This window comes from Marmota flaviventris, chromosome 7 (genome assembly GCF_047511675.1).
Source record: "Marmota flaviventris isolate mMarFla1 chromosome 7, mMarFla1.hap1, whole genome shotgun sequence".
Taxonomy (NCBI): Eukaryota; Metazoa; Chordata; class Mammalia; order Rodentia; family Sciuridae; genus Marmota; species Marmota flaviventris.
This window is the reverse complement of record NC_092504.1, coordinates 28,839,694-28,861,721: the sequence shown is the minus strand read 5'-3', so window position 1 is coordinate 28,861,721 and position 22,028 is coordinate 28,839,694. Positions and strand designations below refer to the sequence as shown.

The following is a 22,028-nucleotide window of genomic DNA, read 5'->3' as shown; positions in this document are numbered from 1 at the left end:
TATTCATACAGCCTTTATTTTGTGATCTTTTCAAATTTTTTCCCTGCGCCACTTGTATTTTCCAGTGTGTGTTTCCAACTTACAACTACCTGGGACTCTTTAGCTTTCTCCTATTTAATTGGGGGAACATTGCATCCCCTAATTCTACCTGGATCTTCCTTCCCCTACCTTCCCTCCATTGTAATGTTCGCTTAGTGAAGTTCTCATATTTGAATTGCTGACTCTTATCTCTCCAACAGATTATTTGTTCTCTGGCAGGGAATGTGTCTTTTAATGTTTGTATATCTATTGCCTGGCATGGTGCTTGGCACCAATTAATAATTCAATATACATCTTTTAAACTTTGTAGGAGTCATTGTGCTAGGTGGAAAGAAAGTTAAGAGAAATGAAAGAGCTTGCAGTCTAGTGTGGAAGACAGATGTAATAAGATAACAGTACAGTATGAACCCAGGTCCACAGAGAGCACATCTCTAGAACCCCAAAGAGGGGCCTCAGGTCACCAGTATCCATCTTGGGGTAACTGAATAGTGTGAGAGAAGCTGATTTTACAGCAGAGAAAGCTTTCATCTGTTTCTCAAAGTTGCACCTAAATTTGTTGTGGTTTACTCCAGCATTGGGGTGGGCTCTTATTTTTTCCACTAAGAGTCAACGCTTCTCACTCTGCTGGGAGGTATGAAGCTATTCAAGTTTGATGGTTACTGCAGTGCTTTACAGACTTCAGGAGTAAGTCCAGGGCTGGCATTCCTGTAAGATTCCCCTGAGGTACCTTTGGCAAGTTGTATTTGCAATAGAAAAGGTAGCAATTTATTATTTGCAAGAGAAAACATGGCAATTTACAACTCTGTTAAATATAAGTATCTCCTATTAGATCACCAACTCTGAGGGCATAGTTCCTAATTAATTTCTCTACCTTGGCATCCCTAATATTAGTAAAGTCTGATGTTTACTAGGAACCAGTAGTTACAGTGCCATTTATTAAACACCTAGGTGCTAGTTTGGGTTGTAATTTTTGACAGGTTAGCCTCATAGCCCTGTAAGGTAGGTAGTGTTCTCTGTGGTCTTCCTGTGAGTAACGGACCGCCTGAGGTTAATTCTCCTAGGCCCTCCAGGGCATTTAACTGGTGTTTCATTCCACTACATTCTGACTTCTACCTTTTTAATAAATATTTTTTTAAAAATTTGACTGCATCTATAAGAATTCAATTATTTCTTAGCATTGTAGAAGGTCACTAATTTTTATACAAGCGTTTAGCTTTAAAATGTTTTGCTAATTTTCAGCAATTAAAGGAAACTGAATGAAAAGTCACAAGTTTTTAAGTGCCAAAAACTTTCTGTATGAAAAAAATCTAATATGAGTACACAAAATAAAACTCTATTTTTGCCCCATTAGAATCTTTGTGAGGGCCAGATGGGAAACATCAGTTAGGAAACATTTAGTTTAAGGTTCAGACATTGAGTGCTGCTTTCCATGAATTTCACAAAGAATCTTTTAATGCTCATTTAAGTGGAGGAGGGGAAGCAAACTGCACTCGCATCCCCTGAGGGTCCTGGCTTAGGCTGAGAATTAAATCGACATAAAACAAATTGACGGGGAAAAAAGCTTACAGATTGATTATCACAAGTAAATAAATTATAAGTTTTACCTAGGACAAAGAGATGAAGACATGAAGAAGGTGTTAGTGAAACCCTGAATAGGACAAAGAATACCAAGATGTGAAAAAAAGTAGCTGAGTTAGCTGGGAGGTTCAAAGGGAAGAAGTTATTTTAACAAGGTCTATACAGGTTTCTTTAAGGCTCCATCATCTCCACTTCTGTCCCTGAGGATAAGAGTTATTCCTTTCCCACGGGAATTTCATCTGCTTTTAAGGAACAATAGCAAAGTCAGAGTGATGTTTTTGCACCTGCTGTTTTTCAACACTTGAATGAAATGACTTTAATTCAAAATAGTGAATATGCTAGAGTGGTGTATCTTTAAGTCCTTCATTTATAAAGGTAGTCTTTGCATCATGTGAAAGGTTATTTATAGCATGACTGTGAGTCTTTAAAAATTAGAATTGAAATAGCATTAAGATTAGTATCACTAATTTGTACTAACTATATAACAGCACCGTTTTCAGTATGATTTTTAGGGCAGATGACCCATTATACCCTTTCTTTTCCGTGATTATGGTAGTAGATAGAAACTATGCTGTTGTGACGCTCAGATGATAACATGAGCAAGAATATTAAAAGGTTTTTAGACTTCACTGTATTTCCTGTCGTTTTCTACTGTATTATAAATAGCACTTGATTAGCACTATTTTAAAGTGTTGTGGCTCTTTAAATAAAAATGGTTGATAATGGAATCTGAGTTTCTTTTTAGTCAGATAATAACATTCACAAATGACATTTAGTGTATCCCTTGGTATACTAAATAAGAATATTTTTTGTGTGTGGCCAATGTTTTTAACTTAATCACTAATGAAAAACTTCTTGCAACTCTTCAAAGGAATATGATGCTGGACATGTCTTCCCTTCTTTCTCCCTGGTCACTGATCTTTCTTGCCTTCTTCCTCCTGATTTATCTGACATCTACCCTCCCTTCCTCCTTTCTCCTAACTTATCTGACACAATCTCCTAATTTATCTGACATTCTGGTGTACTGCATTGTCTGTACTTGCCTTGACTTGTTGCTGAATTCCTGCCTGCTCTTTTTCTCCCTAGGGTTGGGCCAGGTGGGAACTACTGGAGACAATGAACCTCAGGAAATCTTTTTAACTCACATCTCCTGGGCCAGAACAGAACCATGCCTGGGGGATCAGCTCCTTCATTATGGCCTTTACTTGGAAGTCTCTTAGTCCTTAGGAGTCCTCAAGCAAAAAGCAAGTCCAACTTGCATCTTGCTTTTTCTGGGGGAATTTTGGGCTTATCCTGTGATGCTGCTCAGGAAAATCTTGAGTCAGGAAGGAATAGGCATTTTAAGAAAACTAAAAGAGGTAACTTTCTTCTCCTCTTTCCTGGTTTAATGATTTTTATACCTCTTTAATGCAAATATTTTTACTTGGCAAAGGTTGTAAAGCCTTCTCATTTAGATACAGGGCCTCTGACTAGAGGGAAGGGAAATTAACAAGGCGGAAGTCATGGGAAGGGGGTGATATGCATGCACGATGGTGCTGTGATGAAGTATATCCCCTGTAAAACAGATGAAACCTAAACTTATATTCTCTAGCCTGCCTGGAATTTCTTATGAAAAAAATCTGAATGTAGATAGTTAGGAATGGGGAATGTTGTTATTATAGCATTCAGTATCAAAAATATGCATAAGCGGAAAATGTAGTAAGCGATTCTTTGTTGCACTGAATATGAAAAATAAAGAAAGCCAGCATGACTTTTTCATGTCAAAAAAAAGTTTCATATTTCATGTTTTAGCAGAAAAATGCTTACCAATCCTAGCATCCAGTTTATTTTCTTTGAAAAAGCTTTTTTGATTAGCTCTAAGAAAAAAAAAAATAAGCTTAATTATTTGCAAAATTTTGACTTGAACATCTGAATAATTGAAATTGAAACAATAGATTTATCATTAGAGGGTTAGGGTATCTATGCCCGATAAACTTTGTAACTTAAAAAGCCATTTATTTTTACATTATTTTTCATAAATAAAAAGTTCTACCTTATTTGAAAAAATATTAAGTTGAAACTTTTGCTAGTAGATTAAAAAAAATGTCATACTCTTGTAGACATATGTGTTGAATCTTTCTGTAATGATCATTGGTTCTTATCCTAAGGACAGTTTTTGGAACCTCACAGGTTAAGAATTATCTATGCCTGGTGAATTTCACAGTGTTGATCTATGCTGTAGTTAACCTACTATCAGGTTTCTTAATTCAGGTTTGTGTATGTTAGGTAGATACTATGAAACCTCAGAAAAGTTTTAAACTGCCATCTAAAAAGATTTTTTTAAAAAATTGAACTCTGTGACATGCAGTCTGTTTTAATTGTGATAACTGCATTTTTTAAACATTCTGTGAAATGATTGTTCATATAACGTGCAGCTGATTTGTGTGTGTGTGTGTGTGTGTGTGTGTGTGTGTGTGTGATTTCTTTCCTAGGTAATACGTGAGTGTAGATCATAAAGGGGGATCTCTGTCTGCTGGTCATACATAAAAGCAGTTATTCATTACTTTCCTTCTTTTTTTAATTCAAGTTCTTTAAACTATTTTAATATGGATATCAAAAAGTTGCCTTTGCCTCCTCTGACACCACTGGGTAGTTAAGCAACATTTATTTTCTCACAGTTCTGAAATCAAGATGCTGACATGGTTGGTTCTGGCCATTGGTTTCTCTCCTAGCTTTCAGAGGGTGGCCTTATTGATTGATCTCTTCTCCTCAATCAATGATTGAGGGATCTTCTCTGATGTCTCTTTGTGCAGGGCCCTTTACTTATGATCTCCTTTAACCTTACTTAATTCAGATAGACCCTATCTCAAAATATAGTCACCTTGGGGTTAGGGCTTCAGCACTTCCATTTTAAGGATACACAATTCTGTCAATAATAATAGTTTTGTTTCCTTATATAGAAACTTGTTAATTCTCTATTGAAGGCATAGGCGCATTTTTAGGAGAAAAAGTTTGATTTAGGCCTTCAAAACCAATGAAAATAACATGGGGAAAATATTCACCTAACATTTATCAACATTAATATCACTCACAATCATTGGTGTTTTAATTTGGGTTTTATTTTTTTTATATTTTATTATTTGGGTTTTTAAACATTATTTGTATTTGAACATACATTTTAATTTATGGAGAAAACAATTTTTCCCTTTTAATTTGCCCATTTGTTGAAGATCTATAAATCATTTTCTGTCTGTACATGTATACTTTATTTTCCCAAATCATTTGCATATTGTATGGTTTTTGAGCCTATCACCAAGGACATAAACTCTGATATGTTTGCAGTGTTTGGAACATGTCCTCAAGTATTAGCTCGTAGTCTAAACCAAGGGGGATGGAGAAGGGTTGTGACACAGGATGAAGATGAGGTTACAACTCCTCTTGTGGAGAAAAAGCAGCACCATCTCAGTTCATGCAGTTAAGCTCTAACTGGTTTCCTGGCCAGGGACTGTAGTATGAGTCATCTTTAAGTAATAATTTAAAAATCACATAAAAATTTTTCACATAGAATTATTTATAACATGAGAAATATCAGACATATAGAAGAGTATGCATAATGGTATTACCATAAAATAGCATCTAGATATAAAAAGTAATCTTGCCATAGTCGACCCGGACTTTAGTTGATTGAGAAATGATAAATTCACCTAACTGTTGTGCCTCCTCTGTGCCCGGAAGTGATCAGTATTCTGAAGTTGGTGTTTTATCCTATGTATGTGTATTTTTGTACCTTTACTGCAATGCAATAGCATTGCTCTGGCTGTTTTTGATTTATGAAAGTGATATTCTTTTGCAACTTAGTGTTTCACTTAATATTATTTTTGAGATTTCTTAATGTCAATGCATGTTATGTTATGCATTGACTTCTGTGTAGTATTTTATTAAAAGAAAAAAAAAAGTTTATTCTCCTCCTGCACATGAAAAATTTTCACTATTACCAACGAAGAGTGTATGTTTTGAAGACTTGAAGACAACAAATGCACACAATTAGATTTACCAGTGAAACCAGAGTTTGAGTGAAACTAGCTTTTTTGCTTTTGCTGGTTGGTGGGTCTGTGTAGGCTTCAGGTTTCTGCATCTGAGAAAGCCCGTGTTAGTAATAGGAGTTATCACAGCTGGGGATGCTTGCTGGGGTCAGCTCTGAGGATCTCAACAAGCAAAGCTGGATTCTTCTCCACTATTATCCAGTGGCATGTTGTAGCTCCTGAAGGTGGGCTCTGCCCTCCAGTGTCTCAGAAACCCCAGAACCTCACTGCCAATTTCTTTCTAGGTCTTCCTCTTGCATATTTGAAGAATGAAATCTATGGACAATAAAAGAAGGCAAGAGTGAAAGGATTAGGACTTATTTTAAAGGAGACAAAAGAAGTAGAGAGAGCTCTTGGTAGACAATATGGGACCTAATAGTACATTACCATTTAGGTATGCTAGTCTAGGTGTTAATATTGTTATCAGGTTAAGGCCATTGATCAAAATGTATGTTAAACAGGTATTAAGTACCAAGGCTGTTGGCTTCTTCTATGAACACCCAATTGTCTGTTTGAACTTTCCCATAACCTCCATTTGGACCCCCCTCAACTCCCATTTTTCATCCCTCAGGACAGACTTGGCTGGAATGTTTGGAATGTTTCCATAGATTATTTTCATGGAGTGGTCTTTACATTTGAAAAAAAAAATGTAATAGAGACCCATTACCTTGTCTGATCATTTTACTATCTATCCTGTCTTACTCACCAAGAGGACCAACCATTCTTTTCTCTAATTAAAATAATGGTAGGCTTGTTTTTGCTGACTGTTTATGTAACCAAACATAATGGGCTCACTCCTTGGTGAGTGTAAAGCCAGTAAGCACAACCAGAAGTTAAAATGAGTAAGGAAAGTTATTGCTTGTGTGAGCAAGGAGAGCAATAGAAGTAATGCCAAAAGAAGTGTCTCTTTAAGCATAAACAAAGACAGCAAGGTGCATTTATTTGGGAAACTCATGCAAATGCATATTGGAAAGACTTATCACATGTAGAGCCTTGGCACCTTCCTAAACATGCTCATTTTTAAGATCATGCTTCTTCATACAACACGTGTTCAAAATGTTGGAAGGGAGTGCCTCCTGGGGACATAATTCAGCATTATAATGAGCAAAGTTCATTCTGAGTTACCTAGAAGAGTGACTCAGCATGACTCCATGATTTTGTCTGATTCCTGGAGGGCCTTATCTTAACAAAAAAAAAAACTTGAACCACTGTTAGTCATTCAAAGTGGCAGCAGCCCCCAATAATTTCTGCCTGTCAGCTAATATTTACCTTGGATACATACTGTCTTATGCTCTTTAGAAGAATTATCTTATTCATCATCTTTATTTTCCTAGGCAGCAGACTTTGTGTTTTCTCCCTTTAATAAATGTGGAAATTAAGTTCATAGCTGTTAGACAACTTTGTAATCATATAAGGTGTGTTTTCTTGTGGCCCAGAGAGTCAGTGAATCTAAAGGCAGTGTGATGGAGAAAGCAACATCTTTATCAGCATCTTAGATGATTGGTTCTTGCCTTTTGATAGTTATCCTTTCCCCTAAAGATGAATTTTTTAAAAGATTTTTTTTAAGGGAAAGTATGTGGGTCCCAGATAGGTTGTGCTTCCATTATCCAGTTTAGCAGTGTTTTCTACAACGTGGGCTGTGTGCACCTCGTCTTGTTCATGTAGCCTGGCAAGAGTTGCAGTCCAGTGGCTGTAAAGATGACCTTAATGATCACGGTTTCTGTGTTGGTTAGAGTGGCTTGTGTCTGGATTTTGTTGTGGTCAGCGTTTCTGGCAAGCACCCTTCCAGACGTGACCTTCTGTAACACAGAACTGGGGAGTGCTCACCAAGTGGGGGGTTTGTGCACATTTCCAGCTAACTTTAGTGTGCAGTGAATCTGCAAGACGTAGGACACAAAGATAAACTTTTGAGAATTGGGGTAGAGGGCTTGCTTTTGAGTGTGTTCAACTTGATCAAGATCTCAAAAGCATAATGTGAGAAGGGATGTTGAGTTTTTAGTTTTTGCTGTTCAACCATGATTCTTGATTAAATTTAAAAGTTTTTCAGGGTAACTGGTGGGAAAATAGTACAGAAAAAGGCAGTCATAAGATTGAATGCTGGCTTTGTCTCCTGTTAGCTGTGGAACTTGGGCTGGGACAGCGTCTCTTCTCTGCTGGTAGGATCAAGATACCTTGCCCAGCTTTGTAGGACTTTTATGAGGAAATAATGTGAGATGTGGATGTTTAAAGCTACCAACAAAATGCTTTGGGCACGGAGCATTCATAGATGAAAATATATGTTCATAATGAAAATAGAAATTCATCTTAGTGTTTCCAAAACAGATTTTTCCTTTGTAGAGCCAATTTTTCATCTATAGTAGTTCAAATGAACTTGATTGCTAGATTTGGTAGTAGGTGCATGTTGAGAGTAAATAAAAATCATCACATTTTTTAAAAAAATATATTTTTCTTATGGCAAGCTAAAATGAAAAAGAAATCCCTATAAATACCAAACATTGTTATTTTTAAATAGTTCAAAATGTTTTTTATTTGTGTGTGGGTGGTGTGTATGTATGTACATGTATATGATGTATGAGTGTGCCTCAATAAAATTCTGAGACTTGTACCTGATATATTATAAATGCTCAGGAAGAATTAGCAATATTTATTATAAGGTACCAAAGATGTAGGAAATTTGAGTACTGCTCCACTCAAGGGCTCAAATCATTACAAAGTATTAACACAGTATTTGTGTTAGTAGTATATAAAAGTATGGAAACAATTAATAGCTGTATAGAAGTATCAAGAATCTGGAGATATTAAATAGTGAATTTTTTAAAACCCTTTGATGAAATTTTGTGTCTTTCCCTTGCCAAAGGCGGTTTCTATCCTGATTTTAAATGGCAATAACATTCTTGCTTTTGAAGAAAGCTGTGTCTCTTAAAACATTTCCAAATGGTACAGTTTTGCCTGTTTTCTGAACTTAAATAAGAATGCAGTCATGTGAGTATTTTTTTAATCCAGTTTCTTTTGCTTAACTTTGACATTTATTTATATCATTACCTGTGGTTATAGTTTGTTCATTTTTACTGATGTATAGTATTTTATTGTATCAATATTCCATGATATCCATTCCTTATTGTTGGCATATAATTCATATTTTCAACATTATTTAGTATTTAGGTATATTTATATATTTATAGATAACATATATATGCACATATATACTAATCAACTTTATTTTGATGTAATATACATAAAATATATTTAAGCATATAGATGGTTGAGTTTTGAACAGTATATATAACCATGTGATCATGATCACAAACTGTAGAGGACAGTCCCATCAGCCACCACTCTAAGTGAACTCTTTGTGACCATTTCCAGTAAATTCCCTTAACCCTCTGTATCAGGCAGACATTGATCTCAGTGTATATTAGTTTTGCCTGTTCAAGAATTTCATACAAAAGGAATTACACAGCAGGTATTATTTTAATATCAGGTATCTTTACTCCACATGTTTTTTCATTTGAACCCATGTTGTTACATATCAGATTGTTCTTTTTATGGTTGAGTAGTGTTGGTTTGTGTAGATGTCCACAACTTGTTTATCCATTTGGCTTTTTACATGCATTTGGGAGGTTATTTCTGGAGGGTATCTACATACTTGTGGAGTATATACCAAGAAGTGGGATTGCTGTGTCCTAGGACATGCATATCTTCTTTGGTAGAAAAGTCAGAGTAGTTCTTTTAAAGTAGTTGTACTAATTTGTATTTCCAACAGCAGTATATGTACATTCCTCTTGTTTCATATCCTCAACAACATTTTTTTTAATTTAAAAAATGTTAGTCATGTAAATAAATGTATAATGGTATTTCATTGTGGTTTAAATTTGCATTTTCAAATGACTAACACAATTGAAAATGTTTTAATATGTCTATTGGCAGTTGGCCATGTTTCCATCTTCTTTGGCATAATGCCTTTGCACTTCTTCAGCCATTGGGTTCCTTCTTGGTGGTGGTTTTGAATTGCACTTTATCTTTCCCAGTAATTTTAAAGAGTTATTAGTACACCATGGGTATGAGCTCTTTGTCAAATATATCTTCTCCTCGTCTGCATACTGGTTTTTTTTTTCCCCCCCTTGGTGGTGACTTTTTAATGAATAAAGTTCTTATTTAATAATTTAGTCAAAATTGCCAGTTCTTTCCTTTTTAGTTAAAACTATTTGTCTTCAGACACATGTAAACAGTTAACTTTTATCAGCTGGCTTGTTACTCTAGAAATTATAATCCACCTTGAATTGGCTTACACATGGTCTGAGGTAGGAGCAAAATTTCACTTTCTTCTGTATAAAGAAATAATCTACTTATTTACTGCAAAGACTGCTTTTCTCATGGCTTTGTGACATCTTTGTCTTCTAAGTGACCAGGGGTTCTCTTATGGGCTGGTTACTACTTCAGTAGTCTGTTGTTTATCCTTTTTATCAGTAATATAGTGTCTTAATGACTGTAACTTTATAATGAGTCCTAATACCTTAAGAGTATGTCTTACTATCTCCTCATTGTTCTTGGCCCTTTGTTTTTTATATACATTTGGAATCCACTTGTTAAATAACTCTCCCCAGCCTTATTTATTTATTTATTCATGCTTGGGATTGTATCCTATAGATTAATATAGGAGGTTTCATAATATTTAGTCTTTCATATGCTCCTCTAATTAGATTTTTCTATAACCTAATTATAGATTATTACATGAATGTTTTATACTTTTCTAGTTGCACTCTTGAAGATCCTTTCCTACATTTATTCCTAGTTTTAATAGTTTTGTTTTGATTTTGTGGTACTGGGTTCTGAGCACAGGAGTACTTTACCTCTGAGCTACATCACCAGCCCTTTGCTCCAGCTGAGTTGCCCCAGCTAATCTTGAACTTGTGACCTTTTACCTCAGCCTCCCATGTAGCTGGGATTATTGGCATGTGCTATTGTGCTCAGAGGGTTTGGTAATTTTTTAATGCTCTTATCTGTGATACACTTAATGTTTCCTTTTGTTTGGTGTGTAGGAAAAGGGTTGATATTTTACATGTCATATATACAAACAATAAATTAGTTAAATCCATTTCTAAACAAGTCATTTGAGGCTTGATATACATACAATAAATTATAACCATTATGCTTACAATTTGATGAGTTTTGAAAGATAAAGTAAACTTTTTTCTGTAATCAAGAATCAGAACTGGACAGATCTTCCAAACAAAAGTTGAATAAGGAGACTATAGAACTCAATAACACAATTAATAACCTAGACTTAATTGACATATATAGAATATACCACCCAACATCAAGCAGTTACACTTTTTTTCTCAGCAGCACATGGATCCTTCCCAAAAATAGATCATATATTATGTCACAGGGCAACTCTTAGACAATATAAAGGAGTAGAGAAAATACCATGCATCTTATCTGATCATAATGGAAGGAAACTGAAAATCAATGATAAAAGAAGGAAAGAAAAATCCTGCATCACTTGGAGAATGAACAATAGGTTACTGAATTATCAATGGGTTATAGAAGACATCAGGAGGAAATTAAAAAATTCTTAGAGATAAATGAAAACCCAGACACAACATATCGGAATCTATGGGACACATTGAAAGCAGTTCTAAGAGGAAAATTCATTGCTTGGAGTTCATTCCTTAAAAAAAGAAAAAAACAACAAATAAATGATCTCATATTTCATCTCAAAATCCTAGAAAAAGAAGAGCAAAACAACAGCAAAAGAAGTAGAAGGCAAGAAATAATTAAAATCAGAGCTGAAATTAATGAAATTGAAACAAAAGAAACAATTGAAAAAATTGACAAAACTAAAAGTTGGTTCTTTGAAAAAATAAATAAAATCGACAGACCCTTAGCCATGCTAGCGAAGAGAAGAAGAGAGAGCACTCAAATTACTAGCATACGGGATGAAAAAGGCAATATCACAACAGACACTTCAGAAATACAGAAGATAATCAGAAATTATTTTGAATCCTTATACTCCAATAAAATAGAAGATAGTGAAGGCATCGATAAATTTCTTAAGTCATATGATCTGCCCAGATTGAGTCAGGAGGATATAGACAACCTAAACAGACCAATATCAATTAAGGAAATAGAAGAAACCATCAAAAGACTACCAACTAAGAAAAGCCCAGGACCGGATGGGTATACAGCAGAGTTTTACAAAACCTTTAAAGAGGAACTAATACCAATACTTTTCAAGCTACTTCAGGAAATAGAAAAAGAGGGAGAACTTCCAAATTCATTCTACGAGGCCAACATCACCTTGATTCCTAAACCAGACAAAGACACTTCAAAGAAAGAAAACTACAGACCAATATCTCTAATGAACCTAGATGCAAAAATCCTCAATAAAATTCTGTTGAATCGGATAAAAAAACATATCAAAAAAATTGTGCACCATGATCAAGTAGGATTCATCCCTGGGGTGCAAGGCTGGTTCAGTATACGGAAATCAATAAATGTTATTCACCACATCAGTAGACTTAAAAATAAGAACCATATGATCATCTCGATAGATGCAGAAAAAGCATTCGACAAAGTACAGCATCCCTTTATGTTCAAAACACTAGAAAAACTAGGGATAACAGGAACATACCTCAATATTGTAAAAGCAATCTATGCTAAGCCTCAGGCTAGCATCATTCTGAATGGAGAAACATTGAAGGCATTCCCTCTAAAATCTGGAACAAGACAGGGATGCCCTCTTTCACCACTTCTGTTTAACATAGTTCTCGAAACACTGGCCAGAGCAATTAGACAGACAAAAGAAATTAAAGGCATAAAAATAGGAAAAGAAGAACTTAAATTATCACTATTTGCAGGTGACATGATTCTATACCTAGCAGACCCAAAAGGGTCTACAAAGAAACTATTAGAGCTAATAAATGAATTCAGCAAAGTGGCAGGATATAAAATCAACACGCATAAATCAAAGGCATTCCTGTATATCAGCGACAAATCCTCTGAAATGGAAATGAGGACAACCACTCCATTCACAATATCCTCAAAAAAAAAAAAATAAAATACTTGGGAATCAACCTAACAAAAGAGGTGAAAGACTTATACAATGAAAACTACAGAACCCTAAAGAGAAATAGAAGAAGATCTTAGAAGATGGAAAAATATACCCTGTTCATGGATAGGCAGAACTAACATCATCAAAATGGCGATATTACCAAAAGTTCTCTATAGGTTTAATGCAATGCCCATCAAAATCCCAACGGCATTTCTTGTAGAAATAGAGAAAGCAATCATGAAATTTATATGGAAAAATAAAAGACCCAGAATAGCAAAAACAATGCTAAGCAGGAAGTGTGAATCAGGCGGTATAGCGATACCAGACTTCAAACTATACTACAGAGCAGTAGTAACAACAACAGCATGGTACTGGTACTAAAACAGGCGGGTGGACCAATGGTACAGAATAGAGGACACAGAAACCAATCCACAAAACTACAACTATCTTATATTTGATAAAGAGGCTAAAAGCATGCAATGGAGGAAGGATAGCATCTTCAACAAATGGTGCTGGGAAAACTGGAAATCCATATGCAACAAAATGAAACTTGAATCCCTTTCTCTCGCCATGCACAAAAGTTAACTCAAAATGGATCAAGGAGCTTGATATCAAATCAGAGACACGGTGTCTGATAGAAGAAAAAGGACACCCATAGCACAAGAGTTAATAACTAGAATCAACAAATGGGACTTACTCAAACTAAAAAGTTTTTTCTCAGCAAAAGAAACAATAAGAGAGGTAAATAGGGAGCCTACATCCTGGGAACAAATCTTTACACCTCACACTTCAGATAGAGCCCTAATATCCAGAGTATACAAAGAACTCAAAAAATTAGACAATAAGATAACAAATAACCCAATCAACAAATGGGCCAAGGACCTGAACAGATACTTCTCAGAGGAGGACATACAATCAATCAACAAGTACTTGAAAAAATGCTCACCATCTCTAGCAGTCTGAGAAACGCAAATCAAAACCACCCTAAGATACCATCTCACTCCAGTAAGATTGGCAGCCATTATGAAGTCAAACAACAAGTGCTGGTGAGGATGTGGGGAAAAGGGTACACTTGTACATTGCTGGTGGGACTGCAAATTGGTGCAGCCAATTTGGAAAGCAGTATGGAGATTTCTTGGAAAGCTGGGAATGGAACCACCATTTGACCCAGCTATTCCCCTTCTTGGTCTATTCCCTAAAGACCTAAAAAGAGCATGCTACACGGACACTGCTACATCGATGTTCATAGCAGCACAATTAACAAAAGCAAGACTGTGGAACCAACCTAGATGCCCTTCAATAGACGAATGGATAAAAAAAAAATGTGGCATTTATACACAATGGAGTATTACTCTGCATTAAAAAATGACAAAATCATAGAATCTGCAGGGAAATGGATGTCATTAGAGCAGATTATGCTAAGTGAAGCTAGCCAATCCCTAAAAAACAAATGCCAAATGTCTTCTTTGATATAAGGAGAGTAACTTAGAACAGAGTAGGGATGAAGAGCATGAGAAGAAGATTAACATTAAACTAGGATGAGAGGTGGGAGGGAAAGGGAGAGAGAAGGGAAATTGCATGGAAATGGAAGGAGACCCTCAGGGTTATACAAAATTACATACAAGAGGAAGTGAGGGGAAAGGGAAAAATAATACAAGGGGGAGAAATGAATGACAGTAGAGGGGGTAGAGAGAGAAGAGGGGAGGGGAGGGGAGGGGGGATAGTAGAGGATAGGAAATGCAGCAGAATACAACAGACACTAGTATAGCAATATGTAAATCAATGGATGTGTAACTGATGTGATTCTGCAATCTGTATACGGGGTAAAAATGGGAGTTCATAACCCACTTGAATCAAAGTGTGAAATATGATATATCAAGAACTATGTAATATTTTGAACAACCAACAATAAAAATAATAAAAAAAAAAGAATCAGAACAGTTGTATTAAACCTGTTTCCTACTGTCGTTTTACTGTAGAATACCTCTTTCAAACATGTCCACGTAGAATCTTATGGGATATACTTCCCTGTATGTGACTTCTTTTGCTCAGTATGGGAATTTTAAGACTATTTCATATCATTATGTTTATTATTGATTTACTTCTTTTTACTAGTCTTTGTGTTTATTTGTTTTGAAACCTGTGTGGTGTTCTCTTGGATCCATTTACATCCATTCATTTATCATTCATTTCTTGATGATCATTTAGCTTTTCTTAAGTTATTGATTATTGAGAAAAGAGTTTCTATGTAGATTGGTATACAGGTATTTTTTCTGTGGCTATATGTCTTTAATTTTTTTTTTTTTGTTTGTTTCTAGGGTTGGAATATCTGGGAGTTTAAGTTAGAGTAATCTCTATCTTTATTTGAAACTTCTAAGCAGTTTTCCAAAGTGGATGTACACCTTTGTATTTCTGACAATAGTCTTTAAGTATTCTCATCTTTCTACTTATTTCCTGGGACTTGCTTTAAATAACATTAATTTTAACCATTCTATTCAATGGCTATCACATTCATGCATCTTCTTTTTGGAAATACACATTTAGGTTTTTGTTCATTATAAAATTGAATTATATTTCTCACTACTACATTGTAAGTTTTTTTGTTGTTCTTTTTATTTTGGGCAAGACATGCATCAGAAATATATGACATTATTAAGTTTTACATTTTAATAAGGTTCAACTTTTCAATTTTTTTCTTTTATGGGTTTTGGTTTTCATATCTTATTGAACAAATCTTTTCCTACTCAGAGAGTTTAATGATTTTTCTTCCTCCTTTATTTTTCAGATTTTATTTTTAGCACTAATACTTAGGTCTAAACTCCCATTTAATTTAATTTTTATGTATGGAATGAAGGAAGGGTTGACATTCACTTCTTTTATTACACTGACATATCCACTTTTAGCCACATTTGTTGAAAGATTTTCTGCACAGAATTGCTTTGGAACATTATAAAAAATCAACGGGTTGTGGATGTGTGGGATGATAGTTGGACTCCATTTCATCTCATGATTTATATGTCTGCCCTTCATCAAATGAAAACTTATTTGATTTGACTAAATATTGAAATTATATAGTATAAATCTTTTAATTTTTGTTTTTCTTTTTAAAAGCGATTTTGGCCATTCTAGGTCATTTGTCTTTTCATGTAAATTTTAGAATCACCTTGTTAATTTCTATTATGAAAACTTACTGAAATATTGTTTGAGGATGTGTAGAATCTATATATCAATATGGGAAGAATTTGAATCTTAGCACTATTAAATCTTTCAGTCCTTAATATGGTGTATCTGTCCATTTGTTTAGGACTTCTTTAATTTTTTCTCAATAATCATTTCTATTTTCCAAGATACAGGTTTTGTTCACATTTTGGTAAACTTATCAATTAGTATTTCATACTTTTTTATGCTGTTGTAACAAGAGTTGTATTTTAAATTATTTTTCTCAGTTCATTGCTAGTATATAGAAACCGTATTATTCAGTATTTTGTTGCTGTAACAAATACCTGAGAAAAATCAACTTAGTGGAGGGAAGATTTACTGTGGCTCATAATTTCAGATATTTGAGTCCATGGTTGGATAGTTCCATTGCTTTGAGTCTGAGGTGAGGTAGAATATCATGGCAGAAGGGCAGGGTGGAGGAAAGCTGCTGAGCTCATGGCAACCAGGAAGGAGGGTGTTGGGAGGGAAGGAGATGGGTGAAGGGGCCAAGGACAAGAGATACCCTTCTAGGACATACCTCCAGTAACCTGTTTACTCTAACTTGGTCCCAGGTCCTAAAATTTGTGATACTTCCCCCTAATGCTATAATGCTACCAGATTATTAATTTATCATTGGATTAATCCACTCATGAAGTCAGAGTCTTCATGGTCCAGTCGTTTTTCAAAAGACCTGTCTCAGAACATTGCTACATTGTGAAACAAGTCTTCACATGAGTCTTGGGGGACACTGCATATCTAAACCATAACAAGCATACTGAATTTATTTATATTTACCCTTATGCTGGGCCCTTGCTAACTTGTTAATTGGAGAAGCTTTTTGGAAGGTTTTAAAATTTTTCTTACTTACAAGATATGCTCTCCTTTCAAGATACCTTGTTTTTCTAATCTGCGTGCCTATTGTTTCTTTTACTTGTTTTATTGTCTAGGCTGGGAACTCTGAAATAATGTGAACTTAAATGGTGAGAGTAGATCTCCTTGCTTTGCTCCAAATCCTTGGGGGAAAACATTTAGTCTTTATTAGTTATAATGTAGGTTTTTCATAAATGCTCTTTATTAGGTTAAGGATGTTTCCTTGTATTCCTTGCTGAGAATCTTCATCATGAATGGATGTTAAAAGTTTCTCAGTTTATTTTTCTGGATCTTGATTTTTCTAGTGTTAAAATAACATTGATTTCTTTTGATAAATCTCACCTGGTCATAATATATTATCTAATTATATATTGCTAAATTTTATTACTGTTTTTTTTTTTTTTTGCATCCATGTCTTGAGGAATATTTATCTATAGTTACATTTTTGACTGGTTTGGTTATCAGTTATATTGTCTTTGTAGATTCCCAAAAATGTTGCACAGGATTGCTATTGTTTATTCTTCGAGTGTTTCATGGATTTTATCAGTGAAGTATCTGGGCTTAGAGTTTTTTGTGACTTGATGATTACTTACTAAATTCAGTTTCTCTGATAGGTCTGGGAATTTTGATTAAACCTTGTCAGATTTGATACTTTAAGTCTCTTAAGGAATTTGTCATTACATCTAGTTTTTTACTTTATTGACATAGTATTCTTTAATAATCCATAATTATCCCTTTAATCTTCAAAGGCTTTGTAGTGATATCCTGTCTCTCATATATATATATTTACTGAAGTTTGTCAATTGTGTTGATATATTAAGGAGCCCAATTTTGGTTACAGTGAGTTATAAATTTTATCCTTAGTCTATTTCATTGATTTCTGCTTTTTGTTATTTCTAGGCTTCTAATTACTTGGGCAGATATATATCTAAGAGGAGTTGAGGATGTCCTGATCTTCCCTTTAGATGGAAAAATTAGTAGAACTGTCATATTGTAGCAGGTATTCCTTCTTTTATCAGCAGTGTATCTCCATCATTGATGTTACCAAGTCAAATTGTTATTAATTACCATTAATATCTCTTCCGAGACTGTGAAGATCTTTGAAAGAGGGGTTTGGGTGTTTTTTCATATTATATTCATAGAACTAGACAGAGTTTTGTACTCTGCGGTATAAAGTTAATGATAGAAAAGTACGTACGTAATGAAATATAGTTAACAAATCTGTTCTCTCAGAGGTATGGCTGGCAGTTCTGCAGTTATGTGTATAATAACATTGAGCAAATACATTCACTTACTTTTTGTGAATTACAGATATGAAATGTAAATACTCCTCATAAAATCCAATGAAATCTCTTCCTTTAAGACTTTGTAGAAAAACACATTGCTGGAATTTGGTCATTCTGTTTATTTCAAGTCAGACTTATTTTTGAATATTGGTGTCTGTTCCTATAAGAGTGTATATCTCGATAACACATCCTTTATTCAAGGTATTAAATAGGAGCTCATAACTTTTCTCTTTTGCTTTAAGCTACTTCCGTGAGAGAAGAAGTGCTACTACCTTACCTGGAAAATCTGTGACACTGCAAAGTGAGTCTGTGTGTTTAAATTCTCTATAAATTGATTAGCTCATTTTATACTCTTAAAAAATGTGTTAAAAATTCTGATTGAGAAGGCAGACCACCTGTGGTAAAGGGGAAAATGGGATTAACTATCTGCTGTTCTTGTTACTTCAGATACCCTAAAAGGTGAGTGAATAAAAGAAAATAATGTACACTTAGACTCCTAGAAATCGCACATGCTTATGTAAATATATATATATATATATATATATATATATATATATATATATATACCTGTTTCATTTAGCATTTGCCTCAGAGACATTTCACTAAATTAAATAGTTTCTGGAAGATTGAGCTACAGGACAAAGATGTATGAAAAGTGGTTTTGCCATGGTAACAAGAAAGGGCTTGTATTGTTACTCGGGTAAATCAACCTTTGGCAGGGGCTTTTATTTCTTTTTGAAAATTTGGCTTATACAAGTTCAGGAACATTCTTCTTAATGATAAAATGACAAGCGATTGATTACCCTTAATTTTTTTCTTTCTCCTAGAAGAATTACAAGTTCTTAGAATTTTTTTTTTCTTGTAAATCTTGTAAATCAAGGATGATAGAAATCCTTTTGAAATAACTTTTTTACAGGTGTTTTAGTTGCCATGGTACTAGAGGGATTAAGTGGATTCTGATATCTTGAATGATATGTAACTATTAGGTTAGTGAATGTTTACAGTGTTTTCTGAACATTATCATAAAGATACTTTTAGAATATATTCTTACTTAGGAATTAGCATTATAATTGGCACAGTGATAATTTCTGTTGAATGTAGGCAGTACTTGGTTATGTTAATGTAGATCTTAGAGGTCTGCATTAGCAGGAATGATTTTTTAAATGACGATTTGAGGACAGAGATGACGATTTAAGAATTAGTGGTTTTGAAGTGTGTGTACAGTGAAGGTTGGCAAGTCTACGGGGAGGGCTGACGGGTGTAATTTAGCCTCAGTTGTGATATTGCTATTGGGTGATTAAATACATGATTTTTTTTGTACTATTCAACATTATTCATCTTTACCATTCTCATCCTGTAATTTCCCAAAAAGATTCAAGTGAGGAGAATTCATCATCCATCTTTCCTTATGGAGAGACTTTTCTCTTCCAGAGACTAGAAAATTCCAAGGTTAGTCCCATACATTTTATTTATTTATTATTTTTTTCACTACAGTTCTTTGCTCTACCGCCTATATGTGTGTTTTCATTTTCTTGTAAGCTATTTGAAGAATGCATTGTATTGAAGAATTAAATTTCCAGAGAGCAATATTTCTGTTTAGTAAAATTATGGTAAAACAATAGCATGCAGACACATTTTTGTTTTAGGAATACAGAATAGTGAGTTTTAAATATTTGCCAGAAATAAAGTTACTTTAATTAAACAACAAGAACAACAACAAAAACACAGAAACTCCCCAGATTTTGCATTGCCTTATACCCAAATGCACACTTCCTAAGTATAATTTAATTATAATTATTTATATATTTTTAATAAATGAGTTCATTATTCAGGCTTTCCTTTCAAAGACTTGTACTCTTTTTGCTATTTTATTTCTTGACCTTGATAAAGGAGAATTTGAGAAAACATATAGCATAGATTAAAAGTACATGAATTTTGTACATGAATTCTTGGTTGACATCTTTTTTTCTAAGTTGAACTAATTAGCTAATGATTTAAATAAGATAGTGAAAAAGGCTTCAAAATGTTGTAATGTAGACTCTCTAATGAAATCTTTATTTTGCTGAAAATTAAAGCATTTAGACATTTGTTTAATAATACTAAACTCTGATATTATATGCTTTAAAAAAAATTTGGTAATGGTAATTGAATTCAGGGGCACTTTACCTCTGAGCTACATCCCTAGTCCCTGGGTTAGTTTTTTGTTTTGGTTTGCTTTTGAGACAAGGTATTGCTCATTTGCTGAGACTCGTAGTCTCTTGCTTCAGTGTCCTGAGGAACTGAAATAAAAGTGTGCACCCCTGGGTCTGGCAGATATTATGGATCTTTGTAAAATATTGTTACACTGAAAAACATCCCCAGGTCAGGAGTGGTGGTGCATGCCTAAATCCTAGCTGCTTGGGAGCCTGAGGCAGGAGGATTGTAAGTTTGAGGCCAGTGTGGGCTAAGCAAGACTCTATCTCAAAATTAAAAAGGGCTGAGTATGTATGCAGCACTGTGGTAGAGTACTTGTCTATAGCATGTGCAAGGCCCTGGGTTCAGTTCTAGTACTGAAGTAAATAAATAAATAAATAAATATCTTCAAGCCAAGAAAGCAAAACAGTGTGTGTGTGTTTGTGTATGTATGTGTTTGTGTGTGTGTGTGTGTGTGTGTGTGTATATATATATATATATATATATATATATATATTTTTTTTTTTTTTTTTTTTTTCCCCCCACAGAAGAGATGTATAAAGAATGAATTTTGGACTCATGAAGAAACGGTCAAAGGAGAAGCAACTACTGCAAGGAACTCATTTTTTATCAAGTCAAGGTATGAGTTCATGATTGAGGATTAATTCTGTGCTAAAATTTAAACATCTTGCTCATAGTATAATACTGTAGTTTATGATGGAAGTTAAAAGCTTTCCTTTCTAAATATCTCCATAACAGGACCTGTTTTAATAACAAAATTATAGCTTGTAGATTGAGTGGTGATACTCTGTAGCAGACTATTTTTGTCTGATCCTAACTGCAGCCATTCTCACTGCCTCAAGTGGCAAATATTTGGTGCCCCTTGATTGCACCTCAACAGTAGGAGATTATGTTAATATGAAGAATGAAGGGGCAGCACAAAAGACCATGGAGCTGCAGAGTTCACAATGATAAAGTGTCCTTTCTATTGAGAGGTTCATTGAAAACAGAGGTGTGATAGTTACTCATCTATTTGTGTCACACAAGAAGTTAAACAGAATTTTTATGCACCAAGTTAAATTTTTCTCTCAGTTTTATTGGGACTTGAGATGCTGGATCATTACCTACCATTCATTTTGTTTTTCATTTATCCTTAATTTTCTAAAACTAACATTGTTGTGGATTTCCTTAAATCCACAAAAACTTCGAACTAAATGATGAGTATCTTTAATAAGCATTTGATATGAATCTATTTGATGTGGAAGGGCTCATCTAAATTGTTCTTTAAGAAAGTAATAGTTTTTTTATAATACTGTATCCAGAAGGATGTGATTTGACCCCTAGGCATATCCTTTTTATAGATTGGCAAAAATTTTCTTGTAATGAGTTTTGTTTTACATAAATGACTGATTGAATCTATTGTGTCATTTCTTAAAGTTGTAGGAATATGCTTAGCTTTTATGGATACATTTCAGTAAATATTATATCTAATGCAACTTTTACCTTCTGAATATACACTGACCTTTTCTTGTTTCATTGGCTGGCAGTGTGGTACAGTATTTTTCTTTGCAACATATTCCCAAAGCTCTGAGCAGTCAGATACATTTTCAGCTTTATTACATTATGGTGGAATATGGCATTCTTGGAGTCGATTAGAGGAACGTAGAAGGGGCAACAAGTTGGGGCAACAAGCTGGAAATAAGATCTCCAAATAGATGAATTAGTAGTTCATGATAGTACCCAGGGAATAGAAGTTGGGCTGGTCATTTT

At 34.3% G+C, this 22,028-nt stretch overlaps 1 protein-coding gene across 2 annotated transcripts in view; it reads left to right on the top strand.

The window, feature by feature from the left end:
* The window catches only part of Arap2 (ArfGAP with RhoGAP domain, ankyrin repeat and PH domain 2), a 174,975-nt gene that overhangs the window by 1,147 nt on the left and 151,800 nt on the right, over positions 1-22,028 (top strand). For both annotated transcript variants that reach the window (XM_027938904.2, XM_027938896.2), the window contains exons 2-4: positions 18,329-18,387; positions 19,459-19,535; positions 20,807-20,898. In XM_027938904.2, the coding sequence (XP_027794705.2) occupies positions 18,329-18,387; positions 19,459-19,535; positions 20,807-20,898 (228 nt within the window). The remainder of the gene's footprint in view (positions 1-18,328; positions 18,388-19,458; positions 19,536-20,806; positions 20,899-22,028) is intronic.